The following is a 27,803-nucleotide window of genomic DNA, read 5'->3' on the forward strand; positions in this document are numbered from 1 at the left end:
AAAACTTTGATTTTAACTTCATATTTTTATTTTTATGCAAATAAGGTCATACATACATATTTTTAAAATATTCCTGAAGGGTATATTTTTTACTGTCTGCAGCTTTATCTTTAAGATAAGTTCATTGCTAAAAGCACTTCTTCTTGGACAAGACCATTTGATTGTAGAAATTGAAAATGTATTTTGAAATTGATTTCCTTTTTTTAATCATGCTGTCCATGGATGAAGCTCAAGCCCATGCAGTTGATTTTTTTCCGAAACAATCCATTCAAATTAACTTTCGTCTTTTTTCTGTCTTCTGTCAAATCAGCTGTTGACTCCTACCATGCTGTCCCTTAGCTCGGTTATTTCACCCGTTTCTGTCTTCATTATATTCCGAGTCAACCAGAGTTGGTTGAGCACATTATGAAAAATTCTTGTGATCATAAGAACTTCCTCAACTGCAAGTAGTGACTCTGCTTCATATGTGCCATCTTCTTGCTCCAGTAGCATTTCTTCTGAATCTCAATGATAAGCATCTCGGTTACCTTTTCATCACTTTTAGTAACATCAAACTCTCCTCTCCTCCTCTGGCTCTATTATTTTCTGCCCTAACCATTCAACTCTTTTTTTTTTTCCATAACTCCGTATTTTCTCCACTTTTTGTGACTCCTTCCTCTATTCTATCTTCCATATTGTCTTTTTTTCTAATCTATAACTCTTCTGAGATTAATTTTTTGAATGGTTTATGCATACTCAAGATCTGGAGTGCTCAGCCTGGGGCAAATAGAAGGAAGGTGTCTTATCTCTGACAATGACCAAAATTTTGGCTCCTCTGTCAGGAAAAAAAAAAAGGAAAAAAAAGAAAAAAACCAACCAAACAAACCCCAAGCTTCATTTTTTGATTATTTCTTCCATCAGTTAAGTTCAAGACTCCTTTAACATGTTGCCAAAGCAATTACCTGAAGCTCCTCTTTTTGGGCACATGGTGTGACTCTTGGGGATGGACCTTTCCAGGGCCAAGAGTTGGACTCAATGATTGTTGTGTGTCCCTTCCAATTCAGTATATTCCGTAATATTCTGTGATTTTTGACCCCACTCTTTCTTTTAGGAAAAATCATTACAGAATCCCTGATGGTGAAATTTTGGGTTATGCTCTGTTCTTTCCGGAAGTATCAGAGTCCACTCCTCCAGAAATGCGTTATTCCGAGTTGAGCTATTGGAAAGACCCTTGATGGTTGCAGAATTTTTTGACCCTGTGATAATGAACCACTTTTAAGTTTGTGTTTTGAAAGCAAATATAAATGAAGTAGGTCTTTTTAGGAATGACATGAACTGAATTAAATGTCCCCCTTTTTAAGGGCTGAAGACTCAAATCCTGCCCTCATGATGCACTATTGCATTTTTTTTCTCTGAGTGACCCAGCTGGAATTGTGCCTTTTCCTCACTAGTCTGCCAAGGAGCCTTTGTGCTGAATCACTGACTATTTCTACTGTAATTGGCTTGGACTTCCAGGGTGAGGGGTGCACTGAATACTTCTCCTTTTTTTGGCCACTAATTGTTTTCCATGCCTCATGGTGCATTTTCTTCAGATTTTCAGTGCTCCTGTAATATTTGATTTGGAGCTGTACATGTAGAAAAATGAAAATTGTTTCAATTTGATTAATTTCTTAAATGTTGCTTGTCAGTTTAAGGAAATTTTGAGCAGTTTTTCTTCTTGCCGAAGAGGGAGTTTTAAGACTTCCTGGAGGTAACCAACTGTCAAAAAAATTCTCAACCATTTTTTTTCGCAGTTATTCCAGCCAAGATTTGTTTTTATCCCCTTATTGGTCCTTTACAAATAAACAAGAAATAATGGAGTAGTTGCACTTACATTGCCCTATTCCCCACTTCCCAGGTAAATCAAGGGTGTCTCAGCAGCAGAAGGATAAGGTAGAATTGTGACTACAGCCATTGTATAGGGTAGCAGGAAGGTGATACGAACCAGTGTGCAGGCTTTTTCCTTAAGAGCTGTATTTCAGACTGCTCCTTCTGTAGCAAAAATCAAAAATTTTTAGCAGATGGATCAGTGCTATAGTACCCTTTGCATAGATTTCCACTGGGTTGGCATTGTTTCCACAAGGGTATTTGAAATCACTGTAGGGATGCATGTGTGTGCACTAATACACTTGTCAACTAAAATTACAGAAGCCAAAGGATGGGATCAATTTAGGGAAGAAACGCAGAGATGCAGGCCTAGCTGCAGAAGACAGACACCTTCTGTTGCAGGAATTGTGGGCATCACCCACATTTTGGGGGGAAGAGGGCGAAGAACAGAAAATATTAGAAGCCTATGTGACCTCACTGGCTCATCAACTCTGGAAAATCAGTCCATGAGTGATTTGCTGCAGAAGAAAGCAAATCTTTTACAGAGGTGGACATAAAAGTAGCACTGAAATGCCTGCTGCGTTCGGGTTAGAAAAAGAAAGATTCCTCTAGTTGCAGGTCCCATCAGGTTTGGCCTCAGTTCTGTCACTGATTATGCTGCCCTTAAATTGCAGGAGACCTTCTTCTTAGTCAAAAAGACATGTTTCTTTAGGAGTGTATGTTGTGAATGTCTACCTGAGAACCTCCAGTTGTTTCAAAGTGTATTTCCTTGAGAACAACTCAGATAGGGGGGAGGGGGAAATCCCAAGTGTTGTCTGATAAAGGAAATCCTTCACTATTCATAACATATTTGGGTTATTTGAGAAAAGAGGAAATTGCTAAGGATTAGGTTTACAGCACATGAGCATGTCTCAGAAGTGCTACTCTGTAAAGCTTGTCAAGGAAAAAAAAAACAAATAAAATCCCAGTAGGTTTCCAGAGTTTTGCATCCTGTAGTTTATTACATTTGTCAGTAAAAGCAGCAAGGATTATGGAAGTATATTTATTAATTTTATGAAATCCTGGCACAAAGGATTGGTGGCCCTCTGATAGAAAATCAAGTGGAACTATTTTGCGAAAGACAAACATTATGTACTTGTAGTGAAAAGTTATTATTGCAGCAAACCTGTTGCAAATAAATCGCTGTAGCAAATCCCTTGGAAGTCACTTGCCTTAAAGTCAATGGGATTATGTTTTATATCTCCTTGCGTAAAGGAAGATCCTTGGTTTCAGTGGGTGTTCAGATTCCTCGGAGCAGTATATAGAATTAAACAGCTAATCATAACCACTTTGGAAAAGTTTCCTGTTGGTGTTTCAGTATTTGTTATTAGTACCTTAAAGGCACACTGCTAAAATGAAGGTTCATTTTCTTTACTTTCAGCATCTTTGTACAAGGTGTCCTTTAAAAGACTTTATAATATTTGATCCTTTTCAGAATCTGCCATCTGTATGTTGAGGGGAAACAAGGACAGTAAGTTGTGCTATAAGAGGTATTGATTGAAACATGATGATTAGACCACATTCATGTAAAAGCCTTTTCTCAAAGTGCTTAAGTCATATCCATCTGAAAGCAATTGTACACTACTTGCATAAAATCGCTTCAAGGACTCTGTTCTGATCTAGTGGGTAGGTAGTAGGCAGGTTCCTGACTAGGTACTTGTATCATAGAGGTAGCAATTTCACTTGTCTGTAAATAATTTGGTACTTTCAGTGGGTATGGCTAATAAAATCCTGTTTTCTCTTAGAACTGGTTCACCACAAGAGAAGGTTTGAAATAAGGAAGGAAGTTAAGTGTCCATCCTGGTACTGCAGTAGACCCTTAGTAATTATAGCAGTCTTTCATTTTCGTTGCAAGTAGTAATTACTTTAACTCATACAAAATTTAAAAATAAGTTTGGCTTTTCATTTGTACTGATGTTAACTTTTTTGCATAAATTTAATTGGAAAATACAGGTCCTTTTTCCCTAAGATACTTAAATGAGTCTATTCCCATTGCATCAAAACAATTAATAAAATCATAAACCTTAACATCTTGGGAACCACTTAAGAATTGTTATCCTCGTTTCACAGGGACAAAGAACAATTTCCGTAAGGTCACAATAAATGAGTTTCTTGTGCTGCAGTCTTTGAGTACCTACACATCAACAAACCATCCCTTCCTCATTGCAGAGGAGGAATGACATGTTCCAGGCTCTGGACTATCACTGCCTCTTCCCCTCCTCTTTGTGTCTGATCTCCTCTGCAACCCAGGGACCCTCACAGCTCACACAGATCCAGCTGGCTAAACATCCCCACTCTCTGTGATCTGCACTCTCATTGTCCCTTGCTCTCCCCTGCCCTAGTTTCTTTTGGAAAGAAAAGAGGATGTATCAATGGGAATGACACAATGCCATGCCTAGCCAGACTGTGGACAGTAAGGAGATTAGAACTGAGTGGGACACACACCATGAAGGGAAGGTGCTCACTAAGTCTGAAGTTCTCAAGTCTCTTGTATCCAGGCAGATTGGCATGGATCACAGAAAAGATGTTTATCCTTGTTCTAAGGAAAGTTTAAAGATTACAGTGGTTACAACGCTGTAGCTGCTCTACAGCTTCCTTCCTCCATGCAAGCGTTACCGAAATTTTCACAACAACCTAAGAGTTAAGTCAGCAAGTAGTAGCATCACTATATTGCAGCTGAGGAGGCTGGGTCATTTAAGCACGTGCTGAAATGTTTTGCTGGATCACAACACACCAAGTAACTACTTTATGTAAAGCTGTATAGCAAGTAACTGAAAGTGCTAAAATTTTATGTCTCTGTATCCAATGAGTGCTCCTCATTTTGTGATGGGAATGTCAAAGATGTCACTTTGTAAGGATCAGACTTTTTTGAGAAGGTAGCAACCTGAAACAATGCACCTCCTGTTGTTAAAAATATCTTTCATGTGGACAGTAAGCACCTGAGGATCTCAATGTTGTAGTAATGGAAGTGACTTTATGTGTGCTGTGTAAGTATATATATATATGTCATCTATATCTATCGATATCTATGTATATCTTGTTGTATGAATGCAAGTGTGATGCATCTATATAGTATCTGTATGTATAAATAGGATGCTTATCTGCATGTAACCAGTTGAAATGGAAATCTGGATGTTCTGATATGAATTTCTTTCTTCTCCAAACTCTAAGTTTATACCACTAATGAATGTAAATTACACTCACAGTTATACTGGAGTGTAAGAGTAAGAACTACTATTGAATTTATAACATCAAAAACATCTTTTACAAGTACTTATGCAGAATGTGTTACAATTCTGTAGGGTTTTTCTTCCCTTTTTTCCCTTTTTTTTTTAACAGTTCTGAAGAGCTTGTTCCTATGTCACAACCAGTATTTGATTTGCACTTAAGGGAAACACCACACCTTGTATATCAGTCCTCTAATAAACCTCAGACCTCCACTGTTTCTATCACTTAATTTAAAATTTCTGAATCTTGGAAAGAGGCTGATTTCAATGTATTCCCATTCCTATGCCATAGTGCTATAGTGCAGTCAAAGCATTTTTCCACATGGTCACAGTACTATTATTACTATTGATTTTGACATATCTGGATCAGGATTCAGATGTGGATGAACATAAGCAGTTATCCTAAAACCATAGTAGCATTTTCTTCCATTATTTTCCTACATTCACAGTTGTTTTCTCTTTCCCCCCTTCTTTTTCCTTCCTGTTTTCAAGAATTTTCCTTTAACTGTAGTTTCTCCCTGAAAGGTTATTTGTAACTCAGTACTAGTTTGTAATGAAAATAGCACATTATTTGTGTGTGTTCATTATTATTTTTATTCAGAAATAATAAAATAAAGAATTTTAAGACATCAGGGATTTACTTTCCCAATGTTTTCAGTTTGTGACATCTCAGAAAGGAACCATATTTCTGAAGTGGTCAGAAAATCTGAAAGATAGCCCAGATTCACCAAAATATGTTGATTCTTAAGTCCTTTTTGACAATCCTTTACACTGATTTTACGCTGTGTTTAAAGAACTAAATATTTCTTGAATCTGGTTCTAAATCTTTTATTTGAAAGTAGCATTATTTACAGTCTTTAAATGTGATAGATCGAGTTAAGCCTTAATTTAAAAAGTCAGATCTGAATCCTATTAAAACGGTTCAAGTTGTAAAATATAGCTTAGTATAAATGGGATTAAGGAAATCATCCACTGCTTTAATTAAAACCAATGAAAAATAGCAATATTTCTCTTTCTGTCTTTCTTAATCTAAAAACATCTAATGTGAGCAGCTTCTGGGAAACTTGTGGGTTTACTTGCATACAGATGTAAGGATTATTTGCGTGCTGTCGTTTGCCATAGATTTCGACAGCAGTTTCCACGTTATGGAAAGTGTGCCATATAAAGCAGACGTGTGTTTTCCATGTATGTAGAACATACATGTCTGTGTCTATAAACCAAGCAGAACATAATTATTTTAATAGAATTTGGACTGACATTGTATAACATTTTCGAAAGGATTCATAAGGCTTTGCAAAAGAGGACAGCTACTGCACAAAAATACTAATTGAGATTAATTTTTCTAAGTTGATAAGTGATTTGGGTTTTAATTTTGGTTACCCAACTGAAGATACATTAAGAACTGAGCTTCAGAGAGTGCACTTTTTTTTTCAGTTAAGACTACCACAAGCAGCTCAGATCTAAAAGTAAAAGCATCCTGAGCTCCTACTCAGTAGTTCGGGAAAACTGTGGCCTCGTTTCTCTCTCTTCATGTTATGAGTCAAAACTGGTTGGGAATAGAGATGGAAGGGAAGCATTTGCTCACTGGATTAGCCTGTTACAGTGCCATGGTCAGGAGGCTGGATATCTAAACTTTTTACATAAAAGAGTCCACTCCTGTTAATTGACCTAGGGGAATGAATAAAGATGTCATGGCCATGTCTTTCCTTTGAGTCACTCAAGAAAACAACATTTGGATTTCTCTGACAAAAAGTCTGTGTTACCCTAAGATTGCTGTTGCATGTACATAAATTACATAGTTCCTCTGAAAGTTCTAAATAATGTAAAATTAAATAAGTCTACCCTATTTGATTTCTTTATCTACTTCTGGTTTAGTTTTGGTTTTGGTCAGCCTCTGAAGAAGACTGGGTGACCCAGACAGAAATTACAAAAATTCTCACTATGTATTAAATTGGCATTACATCTTTCAGCATGAATTTGGGTTCTGTTAGCACTTTCAGGAGTCATTAGTGCTTTGCTGAATTTTCCCACACCTGCTTAAAATATGTTGGTTGCAGTGCATACTGCAAAGTGAGGTTACTTGGCTTATCATGAAGGATAAATCCCAGCTGCAAAGATCTAACATATCCAGAGGAAGAATAAAACAATTTTTTTTAATTTAGTCAGAAGCACTTGCTAATCTTTCTGTCTCAAGCATTGCTTTCACTGTACAATGTGCAACTGGTCAGCTTTATGGAAGAAGTAGGTGGGGGAATACACTGTTTAATTAAAGAACTGGAAAAATCTAAATAGTGAAGAATATCAAGCATCCAGAGTATTCAATATTTAAGGTCAGTAGAAGGTTTTGGAGAAGGAGTGGGAGAAGGAGAGAGTGAGAATAAGGTTCTGTGAAAAATGCCATGGGGAGCTGTGGGCTTTGGGAACAAGAAAGAGCATTGAAAGTTGATGAGTAATTGAGCTACATGGGATAGATTAGCTCATTAAGTTCTGTTAAATTCCTTGTGTTGATTACCCTCAGGATGTTAGAGTAGGTGTTGGTTAATAGGAGACTAGGGAGAGGGATTTGGGAAGAACAGGGGAATATGTATAAGAGGAGGGTGGGATACTGGAGCTAGATGGTGAATTGTTAGAGGTTGGGAAAGTATCATGGGGAAATACTGCATGTTCCTGCTGTATTTTCATACTCCTTCAAGAGCATCTACTTTTCACCGTTGTCAGAGTGGTCTAGTGTACTGAGTCACTATGGGTGTTTTTTCTGCTTTTATGTTAGCTTTTATAGGCTCTGTGAAAGGGTGAAGGTTTGCCCACATGTGGTTAGCTGGCACATGAGGCAAAAGAGTTACACCAAGCAGAGAAGTATGGAAATAGCTTAGCTGGAAAGGCAGATCCCTCTGTGGTAACAGGCAATTGGTTAGGCCACTTTAGGATTAGGAGTTAGAAGATCCTGGAAGCAGAAGCTAAGGGTGGGTGCTCTAGAATACTTAATCCTACTCTCTAGAAGAATTGTGTTTTCCCAAACACAAATCTGTTCTTGTGAACTCCTGAGCATAAAAAAACCATATCTTGCCGCAACCCACTGCATAGGTCATCCTATTCCATTCACCCCCTTCACCCAGCTAACTTTGCTCTTAAGTTTACTAATGCTTTCTGGCATGGGGATTTGCTTCAATATTGCAAAATATAATGGAGAACTGATTGGGTGGTACTGCTTGTGTTGGCACTGCAACAACAATCATAAAAATTAGATTTAAACAACAAGTAGCTTTATCAAACAATCTAGCTTTTCTTGAAATATGTGGTTGCCTCCAGCCTCTTCAGTACATTTTAATAATATGGGAAGTTCAGTATTTTGTTAGCAAGAAGGCTTTGGACTGGAGAGCCCTAAGAAGATGAGATATAAGAAGAATAATTTCTGAACTATTTCCTCCAGATTTGTGTCTGGCAATCTGGTATCTGCCCACTCTATGTACCCATGGGAAGAAAAGATGTTGGGGGCTAGCCATTTCTACCACCTTGCCACTCTGGTCTGTATCATAGCAGCAGGGTCAGTCATTCACCTTTGAGAATAATATATAATCTGTGTACATCCTTGGAAATGAGAGATATTACAGGAAAATATTATATACAAAGATATACTTAAGATTTAAAGAGTTTCGAATCTCTGTGTCTTTGTAAAGTTAAAATGATCCTAAGAAGCTTAGCAAAATTAATAATTAATTTTTTGGCTTTAAGCCTGTGTGCTACTTATTTGAAGGAAGTGCAGAATTCATTAAATTCAGCACAATTGTCTCTGCCTTCAAAGGGGAACTAAACCAGACTAAGCAGTACTAGAGCCACTAAAATCTCAATAATTATTACTTTTTGATAGCTAGTTATTATTTAATTTTAATGGCATTATACTGCACAGACATAGTTCAATAGAGTACCTAAATATTCCAGTCAAAATCAGGGCCATGATGTTCAAGGGTTTGCAGACAGAAACCAAGCTTTGTTCTTATGTGAAAAAGAATGAAGCAGTAATAGATCTATAATCAAGGTAGAGTTAAATATTTGTATGTAATAGCTAGCAGTTCTTCTTACTGGAATGAAATACATATATGTATATATTTAAAAAGTGTACCATCAAGGATTACTTTAAACAAAAGTAGCAGCTGGCTTTGAAATGAACGAATATAATCTGTAACAGGTACATATATAAAGTATGAAGTAATTCCTGGCATTCTTCTGTTGATATTGTATCTGAAATTTGGGGAGAAAACATTAGAATCCAAGAAAGCTACACAAATTATTTTATTTTATGATTTTTTTCCCTGCAAGTGTATGAGCAAGCATTACAAACATGCCCTGCACCTGTAAGATCTAGTTATATGGCAGGTGACCAGGGAATATACTGTTGTTTTAAAATGAAATATGCACATTGAATCAGTCAGAAAACAGCTGGCTTACAAATCAACCAGAAAATCAGAAAAATCTATGAAAGGTATTTGTGTTAGCATTAAAGATTTTTGCATGCTGTCAGTGCAGAACATAGCCTCTGAGCTTGGTGGATTAAGGAAGTGGCAGGTATGGCTTTCCGGAGTGGGTTACCTTTTTAAGAATGGAAGGCTCAGTTAAAATTTAGTTCTGAGACAGCTGTGTGAACCCTTGTGATTTACTGCTGAATAATCCAAGTGCATATTTTAAAATATGTTTTCAGTCAAATTCATGACAGGTTATTAGCAAATAAGGCTATGGTAATTTCTGCAGCATGCCACTGCTTTTTGAGCAAGAGCTGTTTTGAGTATCAGCATATACACTGCTGAGCCTTTGTATCTGATAAGCAATAGAAAGGCAAATGAAAAAAAGAAACTGTTCTTAAATAGTCAAATACAAATACACTTGGAAGACTAACTAAAACACAAACTTTGGAGAGGCATTCCTGGATATAAGGAACAAATTCCTTATACAACTGTAATCTGATGATTAGACTTTGTCAAATTGTACCAGAAGCAACCTACTAGCATCAAGGCAGAGCAAGCATTCACTTAGTGCAGCATCTCTAATTCTAACGTTATTATGTGAATCCCATGTTTTTCACAAGCAGTTGATGCAGCTACTTTTAATCCTCACCTTTACAAATGCCCTTATAATCTGAGTGTGGATGCTTTTCCCTTGGATTTTGCTTGAAATTAGGCCTGTACAAAATAATTTACATTAATTCAAAACAGGAGATTATAAGAGAAAATTGACTAAAATCAGACCAAACAAAAAGGTAAAATTAAATGGAAACAAAACCTGTTAGTATGGAACAGAAGTGCCCACACATAGACATGCTCCAAAATATTGTATGAACTAAACCCAACTGTTATTTTGGTTCCATTTGTGTGTGTGTGTGAGTGTGTGTGTGTGTGTTTGCAGAGAAGCCTTAGGACCTCTGGCAATTCAAATGTAATTGTTCTTGTGGTGCAAATATCAACAACCAGTCTAAGGTCCTTTTAAATTGCCAGTGCAGTGTAAAGTAGAGACAGTGCTGATTAAAATGAGGTCAGAGGTAGCAAGACAAGAGGCAGCAAGTCCCTTCATATTTTATAAGGATTTTTAGGAGACAGCACTTGCCAATCATATGAGGTAAAAGAAAGGAAAGGAGCGGTCAAAGGGTTTGCAGTGAAAAAGCAGATTGCGGAAAGCAGAAGAAATATGTTAAATGAAAATCCACAAATACAAATGGCAAAGGATCAAAGGTGAGGGGCTGTGTAGGAGGGAGGTGCTACTGATTCTCCCAGACATTCAGGGATGGAAAAATTCCATTAAAGCTAAGCACCTGCTGCTTAAGATTCGGGCTTCAAAATTACAAACTGTGTCAGAAAAGCATTTTGCTTTGCAGTTTAAAGGGCAACTAAAGGAAACAGCCAAAGGATTAGGAGGTGGAAAAAGAGAGAATGGGGAAATATTTTAATGAAACTGATCTACGCACACTTAAGGTGGGGTATTGCTTAGGCATGGCCGGTTTCAATATGGTTTCAATTTTTGTTCCCCAGCTTTTCAGTTGTCTTCTTGAACAGAAAGAGACTTTAGTTTAGTAAGGGAATAGGCAACCATTCTTTGGATGGCTTCCTAACCTTGTGCCTCATTCCTCTTCATGGGTGTGTCTGACTTAAATTTCTGGTTGTTAATCCTACTCTAGTCTTTGGGGGAAGGAGAGATGACTTCTTGATTCTTTTGCCCATTGTTGGGTAGAATGCAAAACTGAAATCCTTCAGATGGAGTAAAGGCTGGCAAATGTTAGAAACCACAAGAACTTTGATAGAGAACCATTCTGTATTTAACTGACATGCACACTCCCACACTGGCAAGCCTGTGGAACCAAAAGCTGTACTGAAGTCTGCTTGCTTTGACATGGCTGTTTCTCCTGCCCTATACTGCTTTGATATTTGCAAGAGGATGAGTTGAATATCACATGACAGGGATTGGCTGCAGACAATGAAAAGCAAAAAAGCTACTCCCAGTCCTCCCCACTGAGACAGAATTGATCAAGTTGTCACTTACAAATCAATGGAAAAAACCCAGCCTAACCTGCAGTGTTCCTTCTCTCCAGTCCCACTTCTAGTTTCCAATTTAAGCACACTGTTTCCCTTTAAAGAATTTAAGATTAATCTGATGATTTCTTTTAAATAGGAAATAGGAAAAAAAAGAAGTGGCTAAAAAGAGTTATATGTCTAGAATTTTACTTTCCCTTGCTCAGTGAAGGAATACTCTCTCCTGTTGTCTACTTTGAATACCAGATGTCTCTGCCCAGTCAAATTGAGGCATCCTGAAAGAGAAAGATTTTCAGATGTCCTCAACTTTTACTGGAAACTGGGCCCCTTTAAAGATGTCTCAAGTATGACGCTTAAAGTCATCCCAGATTACAAACTGCTTTTTGAAACTCAGCCAGCATTTTAGTAGCCTATGCCTCAAGAAGTCTGGGCACCTTACCCAAAAAGAGCTAAAAATGTAATTTACAGTTCTTGAAGTAATCCAAAACGAAGTATCAAATCCCTTCCCATCTTCCTTTGCCAGGGAAGGTCCCTGCACACTGAAACTGGCCTCATTCTGCTGCACAGGGGGCAGCAGAAGTAAATGGAGGGCAGAGTGGGAGAGATTTTGGAAGAATGATGAGGCTGTGCATAGTGCTCAGCCCTACTTAATCACAGACGCCTTGCTTGAAAATCGAGTTCTAATATCTCCATGGTGCTCAAACATAGAGTTACCTGGCTGTTGGCTGTGCTGAAGAAATTCAACAGAATTGACTTGGCTGTGCTTGCAGCTGATGGCTTTTTCCGTTATTTTAATACTCACTCTGCAGATATTTACTCAGTGTGGGTCACCAACCAGGCAAGAAAGTATCGACCGACTGTTGAATTTTCCAAATGGGAAGGTTTATATGCCTGTGTATTGTGGCCACAGAGGAACAGTCTGAAGATGTATAGAAAATGTGCATGGCAATAGCCATACAGCACATGACAGACACATGATTTGACATCTAACTAAATGTCTGGCCTTTTTATAATAATATACCCCTTCTGAGACTTAATCCTTTGGCTAAAACAAGGGATCGTTGAGGAAAAATTAATCAATGTAAAAGTCTTAAGAAGTGATTTAAAGTAGTTCTGCTACAGGTGGACTGAAGACAGCTTCATTTCTGTTTCTTTCTCTTAACAGGCTAAGATAGATGTCATAGGACATTACTTATCCTATATTAATGAATAAATAATCTGTACTAATATACAGATGGGTTCTGGTGTGGTTAAGGAACTTAAGCAAAGCAATTTGGTAGACTGCTTATGTCACAAACCATTTGCCATTGAGTTCACTTGCTGTTCTGTCCATTAGCTATTGCTGCCAAAGGAGATGTTATGGTGGGTTTTAGTGGGTTCTAGTACCTTCAGACAGGAATGCCAAGTAGACCTGATGAGCGATCACCTCTGGTTTTGAAGAGACTTAGGACCCATCACAAATAATCATCTTAACATAAATTCCCACCATAAGATGTACTGTAAAGAACTTGGTCTGTTCTTCGAAGGTATAAAAAGGGGACATAGAAAAATGCTTTATCTTCTAGCTTAATATCTGTGCTCTGTTCTGATGTCCAGGCTTACAAAAGGGTATAGAAATAACTAGACAAAGGCTTCAAGGTCAGGCCACAAAAAAATATTCCCTAGGAGCTGGAACATCAGGCTTGTGAACCTTGTCAGAATGTTGGGAAGCAATAAACACATTTTGAAAAGTTGCATAGGAGAACTTTTTGAATATTCTTTCAAATTTGTGTTAATGGAAGGCCCAAATGTTTTTAATTTTTAGTTATTTTCACCAGTTGTTTGGAAAAAGCTTAAAGCCTGCTACCTTGAAAAAGTGCTACTTGAGCAACCAAGGAAAATTATACCGAGCCTCAGGGTCAGGCTGTGTATGTTCTTCAGTGTGCATTGGCTTGCATCCCTGAATTATCAGTTTCATGTATCTGGGCTTCAGCTGGTTGCCTAAAGAGTAAGGAAGAGCTCATCTGCAAGGAAGGGCTCATCTGCTCCCACTCTTATGATGCACAGCTGACCCAGAGCTTTAGTTTTTGGGTCTCTGAAGATCCAAAAAATCTAACTTATAGCTGGAGTTAGGACACAGGAAAGGACAAATTGGTGTACTGAGGAGATACAGACACTTTCTGGATTGGCTGGCATGTCTTATTCCAGCATGCAGGCTCATACTAACCACAAGGCATGGGACTTGGAAATAGTTTTCATCAGGCTTGGTAGGAGGGCGCTGAGGAGCTGCTTCTCTTCCTGTTCAGCTAAGGGCATGATTCACCTTCTAGGGTCATGTGAGTATGTTGCAACTAGGCAATTCTCTGTCCTTACAAGAGGCTTGTTTCAGATAGTATTTTAATTTTCCTGTTATGAGGAAGGAAATAGGAGCACACATCACTAATTACTCTCCATGAGGTACAGAAGTTAAGGCCTTTGGGTTTACAGTAAAGATGTCTACATGAAACAATACATGGCTTGTCCTTTTAAGTATCAGAGGAGGTTTAGGTAGGCCATCTTAACCCCAGCCCTCTTGTGTGGAAACAGTTCTGCTTATGGGCATTTCAGAAATTCATATATTTTATGCTCAGAAATAGCCATTATAGTGTTACCTCCTGTGTAGCACAAGCCTTTCAGCCTCACTCTATAATTTCTGCATTAGGTACACAACCTGTGGTTAACCCCCAGCCTGTGGTGCGATTATGTATTGAGTTTTGTATTGATTCCAGTATGACTTTAGACAAATATGTTTTTAGCTTGGATTTTCAGTAGTTTAGGCTTGCTTCTGCAGGATTTCCCTTTTGAATTTTTGCAGGTATTCTCCCAGTTACTCTTTTTTGCCAGCTCCTTCCTGCAAGAGCAATTTATGTTAAATTAGAAGTCTTTAATTTCCTTGTCTTGGGCTTGAACAGCCTGAATATGTTCCACAGTATTGTAGAAAAGATGTGTAGAAGAAGTTGTTCCATGAACACTGGAACTAAATATTGTTTTCCTTCAGACTTACATCCTTGATAAACTCTATATGTAATCTGTATGATGACCCGAACTATCCTCATGTCCTTTATGCCTTGTCTCCTCAGTGGAGTACAATATGTGCTAGATACATCTTACAGAACTGTGTCTGTACTTGCTGGTAAGCCATTTGCAGCCAAACAGAATATATAGCAGCTACATTCTTTGTGGGTTTTTTTTTAATGTCATCTGGGCAGTAATTTGGGCAGCTGTCCTTCACCAGTTGCCATTTTTCACAGCACTGGTAAGAACTTAATTTTCCTTGGGATTTCTACACTTTTGTCAAGATTGACAGGTTCAGAAGTTACTGTGTATGGCAGGGACAAGGCAGACAAACAGGTGAAAGAAAGATAGCACAGACACATAAACTTGTTTCCTTAGGAAATGGAGCTATAGATTATTACCTAGAGAATTCACAGTTCTTTAAAATTGATACCTCTGGGTAGTCTTACTAGTCATCTCCTTTCCTGTATTTCTTTGAATCTTCTCTTCAGGTCTATGAGCGTTTCGGTAAGGAGTGGGACCATGAGAGACTGTACAAAAAGTTAGGCCAAATTTTCAACACTGTGAGGCAATACATGTGGGAAGCTGTAGACACCACCATACTGCAACTTTTTGAAAGCTTTTTGGTGCCAAGAGTCCTCTCACAAAATTGTGTTGCTTGAATACTGCAATTATGTGGGATTACTCTAAAATATGCAACCAGAGTGACTGAAATTATTTCCTTTACTCCAGCAGTCATGCAATATTAATTAGATACAGTTAGTATGGTGATACTATGCGTTTCTTTATATGCAGCTTCAGGTAAGAAAGTACTTTGATAAATTTTTTCAGAATTATATAGTGGATGCTTTGAATGCTTCGGTGTTGGTTTAAAAGTGGCCTAATTTTTAAACATCAATCTATAGGTATCACAAATAATCTATGTTTTTGCTCTTCCTGTCAATTCATTCTTCTCACAATGCCTCAGTTTTCACCTTCTTGACTTTTTTAAAGTTGGATGGTCCTCATACCTCTCCCATGGAAGTCAGTATTGTCCAAATGAGAAAAGGTATCAGATGGTGTGTAGATATTTCTAGTATTGATACTATTTACTGCCCTACTGATTTTACTGTTTACTGTTTATCTATATCTGTGTTTGTATGGCACCTAGAACAAAGTTTACTTTTTTAATGCCATTTGAAAAGTTTGTCAATCCTCTCCACTCTCGGTTACTGATTCCTAGTAATCCTGCCAAAGTTTTTCACCCTCTCAGCTGTGCTGGATGCCAAGTGAACACTTTGTGTGGCTATGCTCTAAGTGGGGGAGGAAATGGAAGCAGCAGTGAGGGAAGGAGGAACAAGACTTCAAGTATTATCTTCTTAATTGTTTTTTTCCCAATCTATTATGAGTTGTTCTTAAAAGGTAAATCACCAGCTCTAATGTAATGCAAAAAGAAAGTATTTTTCATAGCAATTAAATAGATTCCTGAAAAGTTCCCCAAGCTCTAAAACTTTCAGATCTATGGTAAGAAATAGAAAAATGTGGGAATTTTCCAGTTAAGATGGAGTGGATCATTAATTCTGGGGATTACCTTGAAGCCTTTGTGTAGCAGGGCTTTGTAATGAGCTTTTTTGTCTGTGTGTACTTTTGTACTTTGTGTTTTATCAAGGGGAAGAATCCTGGTGTAAAGGCACTGTGGCCAGGCTGGGCTGTACTATGTGCTCGGGCACACCATCTTCTCAGCTGTGAATAACAGATTGACAGACATCATGGCTGGGACCAATGGAAAGAAACCATACACTCGAAATGAAGTGTCCCTGGTCTAGTCCTGGTAACATATCCCTGCACACATCAGTTCCAACACACAAATATCCTTCATAGCAGCCATGAAGCCCCTTTCATTGATTTATTTGTATCATTTTCCTTTTCACTGCCTTAAAAGTCACTGCTTCTTTCCTGCTGATCCTCCTTTAGGCCAGTTTCATAATCAGCTGATTGCATGGTCCAAACACTTGACCTGTAGTGTATATGAGATCTGCGTGCAAATGTATTGGCTTTGGGCCACTGCTGTTAGCTGTTAATGATATTTCATTGGAATTGCAAAACCATTATGTAGCAACACCATGTTATTGGAAGAGGCACACGTGTTTGGTTTGTGTGGTAGGTTGACTCTGGCTGGATGCCAGGTGCCCACCAAAGCTACTCTTAACACTCACTTCCTCAGCTGGTCAGGGCTTCCCAGGGTTGAGATAAGGACAGGGAAAAATCACTGTCATGGGCAAAACAAACTCAGCTTGGGAAATATTTAATCTAATTTATGACCAATCAAGTCAGAGTAGGATAATGAGAAATAAAACTGCATCTTAAAAATACCTTCTCCCCAACTCCTCCCTTCTTCCCAGCCTTAACTTTACTCCTAATTCTCTACCTTTTTCCCCACGGTGGCACTGGGGAATGGAGAATGGGATTTGTGGACAGTTCAGCACAAATTTCTGCTGCTTATTCCTCCTTAGGGGAAGGATTCCTCACACTCTTCCTTGTTCCAACATGGGGTTCCTCCTACAGGATACAGTCCCCCACAAATTTCTCCAATCTAAGTCTTTCTCATGGACTTCAGTTTTTCATGAACTGCTCCAGTGTGTGTCCCTTTCACTGTTTGCAGTCTTCGAACAGGCTATTATAGCGTGGACCCCCACAGAGTCACAGGTCCTGCCAGTAAACCTGCTCCAGTGTGAGCTCCTCCCTTCATGGGTCCACAAGTCCTGCTGGGAGTCTGCTCCAGCATGGGTTTCCAATGGAGTCACAGCCTCCTTTAGGCATCCATCCACCTGTGCAGGCATGGGGTCCTCTAGAAGCTGCAGGTAGATATTAATTCCACCATGGACTTCTATGGGCTGCAGGGGCACAGCCTGTCTCACCATGGTCTTCATCAGGGGAATCTCTGCTCTGACAACTGGAACACTGGATGCCACTGACTGTGGCATCTGCAGAGCTGATTCTCTCACATATTATCACTTCTATCTTCTGGCTGATGTTCTGCAGAGTTTTTTTTCCCCTTCTTAAATATGTTATCCCAGAGGCACTACCGCTGTCCCTGACTGGCTCAGCCTTTTTCAGCAGTGGGTCCATCTTGGAGCCAGCTGGCATTGGCTTCATCAAACATAGGGAAAGTTTCTGGCAGCTTCTCGCAGAAGCTGCCTCTGTAGCGTCCCTGCTACCAAAATCTTGCAATGTAGTTGCAATATAGTTTGTTTTCATGTGATTCCTACATCTATGTAAAATACACTGTAAGCTAAGGTAGAACTAACTAACAAGTGGTGTTGGGGTTTTCATTGCTCTTCTTTGCGAATGTAGGTGATACGTTTCAAGCAGAGTGTGTACACATCCATTAGCTCAAATTTTCCCTTTCTTCCCCTTGTCCCACTTGAACAATAAGAAATAATCATGACTTTTCCCCCAAGTTTGGCTGTCTCCAGGCTTGATTCCATCTACATAGTTTGAGAACTAGTTTGCTTCAATATGCTCTAACCTGTGCTGTAGAAAAAGTGTTATCCAGTGAGTGCTGCACAATGCTGCAGGACTGCTATTTGTCAGGACAAAGCAACGAATATTACCTTTATCCACTTTTATATACTGTGCTTTACACCTTTAATATGATTCAAGTTCAACTTTAATTTCTGCTACTTGTAGAGTCAAACTGACTTTGCTTCAAATCTCAGCAACGCCCAGAGACACATTCCAAAGACTGCCACGTGTTTCACCTGTTTAGAGTGAGTGTGCAAAGGCATTTCTTGCAGGACCCTTCCTCTCGACCTGTTTCAGTAGTTTTATCTCATTTTTGTCTTTTGCTTTGATGACTTCAGTATGTCTTAAACTAATACCTCAGTTTGATGCCTAGCAGTACCACAGTAGATAGGCCCCAAAGAAACAGAATTTATTAATAAGACTTTTAGTTCAAGTATTCAAGATACCTTGGTACAATTTTCATTGTGGTTGCAACTGATACAAATTTTGATTTCTTGTTGCACGATTAACTCCTGTAGGTTATGTGGTGTGCACAGCATGTATTTTAGCAATGTATCAAAGTCAAAATGATGATGATGATTATGATAATAATAATAATAATAAAAGATTAGCCTCAAAATTAAAGGCAGTGAAAGAGCTCTTTGTTTTACTGGCAGTAATCATAGTAAAAAGAGAAACAGGCTCCTTTTAATTTAACAGGACAAAGATAAATCACAGCTACAACTCATTCTTTCATTTTTTCAGGTGACCATATGTGTCCCTTTAATTTCATGCCTGAATTGAGTATAGTGTCCTGCTGACAGCCAGGATGAACAGGTGACTGCTGCCTTAACTCCTCCCATCAGTCACCCTGCTTCTACCCTAGCAAAGGCCTGTTTTCCTCTGGAAGGCTCCCTGTAACTCACCCACATGCAAATGCTTTTGACCTTAATTAAAGCAGTTCACCTCTTTCTGCCTCTAGGGATGGTTTCCTCATAAGGCAGTTGTGTTTAATTAACATTTGCATAGCATTCTGCTGGTTGCTTTCCTGGAGCGTTGTTCAGTAGGAGCGTGGGATTGCTGAAGCCTGACTGGCAAGCTTTGCACCCTCCTAATTGACACAGAAGCCAAGTAGAAGTTACACAAGGAAAGAACAGAGAATTGTTAATGATGGATCATTAGCAAGTACCTCCTTTGAATGAATGTAGATAACTTTATAACTCTATTAAAGTGAAAAGTAGCGTGATGAATTATGCATCAAACAATAAAAGCTCAAGGAAGACACTGGTTTTATAATTGCCATGCAATTTTCTAGCATGCTCTAGTTTGTAAGATTAATTTTCTTTGGGAAGCATGAAGCATTCTATGCCTGTTGTGCACCTAATGTCAATTTTGGTTTTCTCTTTTAGAGATTTTATTCAACGTCTTTTGATATCACTGCAAAACCTCCCAGGTTTTGAGATCCACACCTAAAATAAGATTGCTTTATATTCATTATTTTTTTCAATAGACATTGCATAATAGTTTTGTGGCTATGTTGAATTTTTGGACTAATAAATTTCTAAAAGGAATTTTTGCTCTGAAATTATCTTCACAAGCATTTCAGTTGGCATAGAGATCATTCCTGTGGCTTGCACTAATGCCAGTTCATCCCTCAGTCACTCCTAGGAAGTGGAATGAATACAAATATTCCCTAGTGATGTCACCTTTCCCTTTAAAATGTACTGATTTCTCACATGAGGTTTCCTCTGAAAATCGAACTCAATGTGTTCAAAGTGGGTAGAATCAGAGAAATAAAAAAGTTATCCCTGATGTGAGCTGTTTCTTAGCTTTCATATTATAGTGGGTGAAAGGGACATATATTAGTGGGTTGAAGGGATTGTGAGATCTAATCCATCAGCAAGCCCCAGGGATCAGCTATGCTTGAATAAATCTTGTTCCTAAAGACCTGATTGATAAAAACTCCACAACCTCCTCACATGGCTTCTTTCATCATTTTGCTACCCCTGCCATCATAGAGGTGTATTTTCATTTCCTAGAGTTTCGTTTGTTGCAATTTAATCAATTATTTCTCATTCATCATGGACATGAAAAAGGATTTATTTCCTCCTTCCAGAAAGCTCTCATGGATATTTGGGAGGTGTTTTTGGTTTTGGTTTTTTTGGGGGGTTTTGTTTGTTTGTTTTGGTTTTTGTTTGTTTGTTTATTTATTTATTTGTTTGTTGGGTTTGGTTTTTTGTTTGGTTGGTTGTTTTTGGTTGTTTTTTTTTGTTTGGTTGGTTGTTTTTGTTTTGTTTTGGGGTTTTTTTTGGTGGTTTTTTTTTTGGTCAGGGGTGGTGGTTATTTTTTACACTCTCTGAAAACATTTGAAGATGTTTTTCTCTGGCCTTTCTCTTTAGGTCCATGATCCCACATTTTTCAGTCTGTTTTGTTTCCTGTGATAATTTCACTTGCTGTCCTGTAGAAGCTCTCAGGTGTTCCAGATGGCTGTGCAGTGGGGGCCCCACACCAGACACTACTCCAGCTGTGATCTGCCAGCTCTAACTAGAGCAAAAAGATTATTTCATGTGTCCTGCAGGCATCTCTCTTGTTTGTACATCCCTGGATGATTCTTGCCTTTTTTACAACAGCCTGATGTTGTTGACTCATCTTCACTTCCTGATCTAGAATAACCTCTAGCTATTTCTACTTTGCTGTGTGTCCCCTGCCCTGTATTTGTATAATTAAATGTAGTTCCTTCCCCTTAACATTATTGAATTTCACCCTGTTTTATCAGAACATTTCTCCAGTGTAGCCAGGTCATTGTGAAGTCTGTTTCACAGCCAATTTTAGCGTTAAGTCCTCAGAAAGCTGAGCAGGAAGACCTGAATTCTATCACTTAAAATACATGTCATTGCAAAAACTCTCTCAGTGATTTTTGAGTGGCCTCAGGAATCCAGAGAGGTCCCAGCTGACCCAGTTGTCCCAATTTTCAAGAAGGAGGACCCTGAAAACTGCAGGCCTGTCAGTCTCACTTCAGTGCCTGGTAAAGTTATGGAGAAGATTATTCTCGGAGGTATTGAAAAAACACCTGAAAGGCAATGCAGACATTGGTTACAGCCAGCATGGCTTCATGAGAGTAAAGTCCTGCTTACCAAATCTAATTTCCTTTTATGACAAGGTAACCCACCTAGTTGATCAAGGGAAGCCAGCTGATGTCATCTTTTTGTATTTCAGTAAAGCTTTCGATACTGTCTCTCACAGTATCCTTCTGGACAAAATGTCCAGCACACAGCTGGATAAACACACCATGTGGTGGGTGAGCAATTGGCTCACAGGTGGAGCACAGAGGGTGATAGGGAATGAGGTGACATCAGACTGGTGACCTGTCCCTAGTGGGGTTCCACAGGCCCTGTGCTCTTCCACATCTCCACAAAGGAATTGGACGCAGGACTAGAAGGGATACTAAGCAAGTTTGCAGATGACACAAAACTAGGAGGAGCTGTTGACTTCCTCGAAGGCAGGGAGGCCTTGCAGAGAGACCTCAACAAATGAGAGGACTGGACAGTCACCAACCATATGAAGTTCAACAAGGGAAAGTGCTGGATTCTGCACCTGGGATGGGGCAACCCTGGTACAGACAGACTGGGGAATGAGATGCTGGAAAGCAGCTCTGCAGAAAGGGACCTGGTGGTCTTGGTCAATGCAAGTTGAATATGAGTCAGCAGTGCCCTGGCAGGCAGGAGGGCCGACGGTGTCCTGGGGGGCATCAGGCAAAGCATCACCAGCCAGTCAAGGGAGGAGATTGTCCCACTCTGCTCTGAGCTGGGGTGGCCTCACCCTGAATATTGTGTGCAGTTTTGGGTGACACAATATAAGAAAGATATTAAACTACTAGAGAGGGTCCAAAGGAGGGCAACAAAGATGGTGAAAGGCCTTGAAGGGAAGCTGTATGAGGAGTGGCTGAGGTCACTTGGTCTGTTCAGCCTGGAGGAGACTGAGGGAAGACCTCATTGCAGTCTACAACTTCCTCGTGAGGGGAGGAAGGCAAGCACTGATCTCTTCTCTCTGGTGACCAGTGACAGAACCCTAGGGAATGGCCTGAAGTTGTGTCCAGGGAGGTTTAGGTTGGGTATTAGAAAAAGGTTCTTCACCCAGAGGGTGGTTGGGCACTGGAACAGGCTCCCCAGGGCAGTGGTCACAGCACCAAGCCTGACAGAATTCAAGAAGTGTTTGGATGATACTCTCCAGCACATGGTGTGAGTCTTGGGGGTGGTCCTGTGCATGGCCAAGACTTGGACTCGATGATCCTTATGAATCCCTTGCAACTCAGCATTTGAATTGGGTCTGCCTAAGCTGGAGTTCATTTCCCCATAGTATTCCTCACAGTGCTGAGCTTTGCATTGGTAGCTAGAAGGGTGTTGATAACACACCAGTGTTTTGGCTACTGCTGAGTACAGCATCGGCACTGTAACATTCCTTCCTCAATTGAGGGTAAGATCCTGGGAGGGGACACAAGCAGGCCAGCTGACCCAAACTGACCAAAGGGATATTCCATACCATATGATGTCAGCTCAGATATAAAAGCTAAGGCAAGGAGCAGAAGGCAGGCATTCATTGTCTCCAGTGGCTACTTGCTGAGGAACTGTTAACACGTGCTGAAGCCTTGCTTCTCAGGAGCGGCCGACCATTGCTGCTCATGGGAAGTAGAGAATAAACCCTGCTATCTTTTGCTTTGCTTTGCTTTTGCGCGTGCAAGCTTCCATTTTGCTTTTGCTTTAAATAAACTGCCTTATCCCGACCCGCAAATTGTTTTTTAACCTTATTCTCTCCCCTGTCTGGCTGGGAAGGGGAGTGATAGAGCAGCTGGGTGGGCACCTGGCATCCAACCAAGGCCAACCCACCACAGCATTGAATCATATTCTATGATTCTGTGTGCTCATTTTATCTGGGGTAGAGTTAATTTTTATCACAGTGGTTAGTATGGGGCTATGTTTTGGTTTTGTGCTGAATACAGTGACGATAATTTAGAGATGCTTTTGTTATTTATTGTTATTACATAGTGCTACTTTACACAAGGCTTTCTCTGCTTCTCGTATTACCATGCTGACAAGGAGGCTGGGGGTGCATGGGAATTTGGGAGGAGATACAACCAGGACAAGTGACCCCAACTGACCTGTACCATATGACATTATCCTCACTATATAAAGTGGAGGGAAGAACAAGGAAGGGAGAGGACATTTGAAGTGATGGCATTTGTCTTCCCAAGTAACCATAATGCATGATGGGGCCCTGCTCTCCTGGAGATGGCTGAACACCTGCCTGCCCATGGGAAGCAGTGAATTAATTCCTCATTTTGCTGTATTCGTGTGCGAGGCCTTTGCTTTCCATATTAAATTGTCTTTACCTCAACCCATGACTTTTCTGGCTTTTATCCTTTTTAATTCTCCCTCCAATCCTATTGGTGGGGGAGTGAGCAAGCAGCTCTGTGTTCCTCAGTTTCTGGCTGGAGTTAAACCATGACAGAGGGTCACCTAAGCTGACTTGATGTCTGGGTGTTAAAGTTCTGCATATAAGTTACTTGTCTACCCTTTCCTTTGTGGAGAAACATGAGTGATCACAATTCATCTGACCAGGTTTAGTCACTTACCAGTGTCTTAGAAGAACTACACTCTAAGTATGTCCTTTCATCTTCAGTGTCTCCAAAGAGAGTCTGAGGAACTAAACTTCTATATCTAGGTTATTGGCATCTAAAGTTATATGGGATATATCTCACCTCCAGCCCTTCTCCTGGTGGAAAGACAAGAGATTGCATACACTATTTGTTCTTAATAGGTACATTCTGGCTGTTACTCATCTCCTGAGTATTTTCATTGTGATTGTTTGTTTCAGCATTGAATGGAAGTTAAATGATTTGGTCTGCATTCCCCAATTCTACCTCCTTTCCTTTTTAAACACAGAAACCATGTCATAGAATCCTCTGGGTTGGAAAAGACTTTTAAGATCATCAAATCCAACCATTACCTCTTCGAGGAGCGTACTCCAGCATATGCTGAGTTGATACCTCACTTTTGATCACAGAGTAAATTTGTAGCTCATTCTCTCCTCTGAGTTTTGTGGTAGTGCTATAGTTACTCCCTGAGGAGGGAACTACACTGAAATCTGTTCAGTTCACTACAGTGTCACTAAAAAGTGAGATCTGACTACCTGCAATTGAAGACATAGAAGTCTTCATATCATTGCCAGCTTTCAGATTTCCACCTTTGAAATTCTTCTTGCCAGAGTAGGTAAACCATTGTTGATTTTCTTACAGCTGCTTCTACCTGTATTTATGATAGAAAATGTAAACCAAGCTGGGTAATACCATTGCTCTATGTGCTGTCAGTTCTATGTCACTGCAGGATAATGGAGCACTGCAGAGGTACTTGAGCTGTTGCCAACTGGAGATGGTGCTTTCCATTGTCCATGCACTGCTCTGACATCAGTGACAGTGTGTTAACATCACATTTCATTGTGTCTTTATGCCTGTCCTGCCTCCTGTGGAAGACAGTCTGGGGATTCCTGTTGAGTGGGCTGGGCATTGTCTTTGTTGTTCAGGTAGCAGAGAGTGGCAGACCTGTGACATAATATGACTCAGAGTACCCTGATATACATGTCACTAGGAAAAATGAGAAGATTTCTTAACATTGGGTGAATACCCATCAGCTCTGCATTTGAGTGAACTATTTAAAGCTGGTTTATTGGTACATTCTTAAGAACTGGATTTTTTTAGTAATTCTAGAATATAATGTTTCTGTGATAAGGACTGCGATTAGACTGATGCGAAAATGAGATACTTTCCTTTAAACTAACATAGACATTTCAACATAAATATGGGTAGTAACTCTGGAAAATAATATGTTTTTTTTTGCAGGACCAGGTGTTCGATACAGTGAATTTGATGTGTCACATCCAAAACCACCTCCACTTGTTGGACAGCATACAGTGGAGATACTGAAGAGCATGCTGGGGTATGAGGATGATACCATAGAAGAACTGCTCCGCACTGGTGCTGTGGCTCAGCATGAGGTCAGATAAGGAACATTAGCTACATTCCTTCACACTGAGTTCACATTACTTTGTCCTCTCTTTGCTCCCTTCAGTTTCCCTAATGGGACTCGAAGAGAAGACATAATTTAATTCCTAATTTTCTTCCACGTGTTTTTGTATGATTTTAATACTGATGTATCAAATAAACAATCTCATGCTGTCTGAGTGAAAGATTTTCTTGTGGGGGGTTGGGGGTAAATGTAATTATACAGTCCTGTGTGACTACTCATTTTCTGTACTTCATATGGAAAATGGAGTTCTTATCATACTTACTGTAATTGCCTAAACATTTGTCCTGAGAAAGACATGATGTTAGTGAAAAGAAGCAGAACCTTTAAAATCTGTATACTAGACTCTGCACTCGCAGAAAGCTGCCTTATACAATTATTTTAGTAGAGAATCTTCTATTTACAAATTGGTCTCATTGATTTTGAACAGAATTATCAGTCATGAACTGTTTGTTCATTTCTATTTTAAATCAAGGGTAGAGTAACCATTGCAAAATTCACTTTTATTTCCCGGTATTCCAAATTACGAGTATGTCTTTATATTACATTGCATAGTCATGACAATCCTAATATGTTAGCAGAAAGAAGCTGAAACTGGCACAGTTCTTCAGTTATGAAACAAGCCTATTCCGAGACCAGTTGAGAGACAAACTGTGGTTGAATAGTCTTTTGTAATTTTATTTAGCAAGGCCCAGGGTACTCTTAATGAAATATCGATCCACAGAAAACCACATGCTGAATGTCAAATACCAGAACTTGCCAGGCATCTCAGTCTGGTTCTGTGGGTACTGTAGGTACTGATTCCTATCTCTGACTCCAGTTGCCTTCCAAAGCACCTTCATTACAGAGAAAACACAGGTTGAAATCTGTGCAAAACTTTTGGCTCAGTCCCACCTTCATGATTAAAACATGGTGAGAGTTGACAGGCCTTCCTCAAAGTTAGTAATATCATATCCTTCAGTAAGGTTGCTCTTGAGAGTAAGGCACTATGCAGTGGAAGAAGGTGGAAGAATTTGATCCATGAAACATATTAAGGAAAAGATTAAAGAGCCATTTCTTCCCTACAAACCAATCTGGCAGTTCTTCACTCACAGAAGACATCCCATGCTCCTCTATTACAGTATCTAATTTACAGATAAAGTAAACTCAGCGTATAGAAAAGGTATAACCTTTGTTGTGTGCACCCTAGGAAAAAGGCAAAGCCTTTCTATTCCTAGAATGAAATAAAACTAACTCAAATTGACACTCAACACATAATGTCCATGTTTCTCTCAAAGTATCGGAAACAGGCCTGGCATTGTAACTAGCTTGTCACTTTGTTTTCACTCTAACAAACAACATCCTCTGTATTACATTTGAACTTCACAACTCTGCATTACCTTCTGGGGGAAGAAAAAGAGATTATTACATAATCAAATTGCAGTGGAACCCCACTGTGGCTGCTCATTTTTGAAGCCCAGTTTGTTTTGGTTCATTTGTTTGCTTGTTTTCTCTGGGTTTGTGTTCCTTTTTTTCCCCCTCAGATCTTCTCCTGATTTTTTTTCTCTTGCACTGCATTCCTGGCACCAAACACCATACTCTGTCCATGTGCTAAAGACATCATGAGATCCTGGAAGAGTGACTTTTAAATAAATATGGAAATAAGTCTGAATTGAGAATTGGGACACCATAAGGGAAGAATTGAAACTGGATTGGAAGAAGTTTTGATACAGTCCACCTTCCTTTTAATCTAAGGGGAACATCCCTTTTTCTGATGAGAAAAACAGCAATTTGAATTCAGCTTCACATAAAATGGATAACCTGATATTGAACTAAACTTTGTTTATTAATGAAAAACACTGTCAAATAACAGTAGAAATAAATTTGCTGGGTTGTTAAGGGTTCTTTTCTTCACATTTCTAAGAATCATATACATAAGATATAGTAAAATATTGCTCAGTTTTGTTCAATGATTTCTAAAAAAAATCAGTATTTTTCCTGTGTTTTTCCAAGCAATGGAAATAGCTAATCTTAGCTACAGTAAACTGGCAAAGCTGCATTGACTTTAACATAACAATGCTGGTTTAAATAAGCTGAATATTGGGCTTTTAACTCCACAAAGTATTTTGTGCAGGGCTCACATGCAAACAGTGTTTCCCTTTCTTCTCCTTTCTTTTTTTATTAGTGCTTTCCTCTTTGCTGTGTTGACAGTTAAATGTCTAAAGGGATAATCAGAGACAGTATTTTGTCTCACCTCCAGTACCTACTGTAACAGGAGAAATCCAGATATCATTTCTCAGTGTTTTAGTCATACACACACACAAACTGATGCTTACTCTTTAAGTCAGAAATAAGTGGAAGCCTTTAAACAGCTGGGAGTCTAGGAGCCTAAAAAGTCCTTAAGCTTCCAAGGTCTGATCATGAAGTTTTACCCTTTCACAAGGTTTGGTCCTTTGATTTTTAATGATTTGGAAGACAGTTAAATAATTGTTATGAAAATATTTAAGCTGTTATAGTATCCTTTTTCCTTTAACAGTGAACAAATAAATGCAGAAAAAGAATATTTAGAAAACTTAACTGCACTCTTCCTAAGATTCTTCACAAAT

At 39.2% G+C, this 27,803-nt stretch overlaps 1 protein-coding gene across 4 annotated transcripts in view; it reads left to right on the forward strand.

Moving 5' to 3' along the window:
• SUGCT (succinyl-CoA:glutarate-CoA transferase) overlaps positions 1–25,372 on the forward strand; it is a 313,990-nt gene extending 288,618 nt beyond the window's left edge. For 3 of the 4 annotated variants that reach the window (XM_032702459.1, XM_032702476.1, XM_032702484.1), the window contains one exon: positions 25,035–25,372. In XM_032702459.1, coding sequence (XP_032558350.1) covers positions 25,035–25,198 — 164 coding nt within the window. In that variant the 3' untranslated portion in view covers positions 25,199–25,372. The remainder of the gene's footprint in view (positions 1–25,034) is intronic. The other variant, XM_032702467.1, reaches the window with a different exon arrangement.
• The last annotated feature ends 2,431 nt before the right edge of the window (positions 25,373–27,803 follow it).

Source organism: Chiroxiphia lanceolata, chromosome 1 (assembly GCF_009829145.1).
Source record: "Chiroxiphia lanceolata isolate bChiLan1 chromosome 1, bChiLan1.pri, whole genome shotgun sequence".
NCBI lineage: Eukaryota > Metazoa > Chordata > Aves > Passeriformes > Pipridae > Chiroxiphia > Chiroxiphia lanceolata.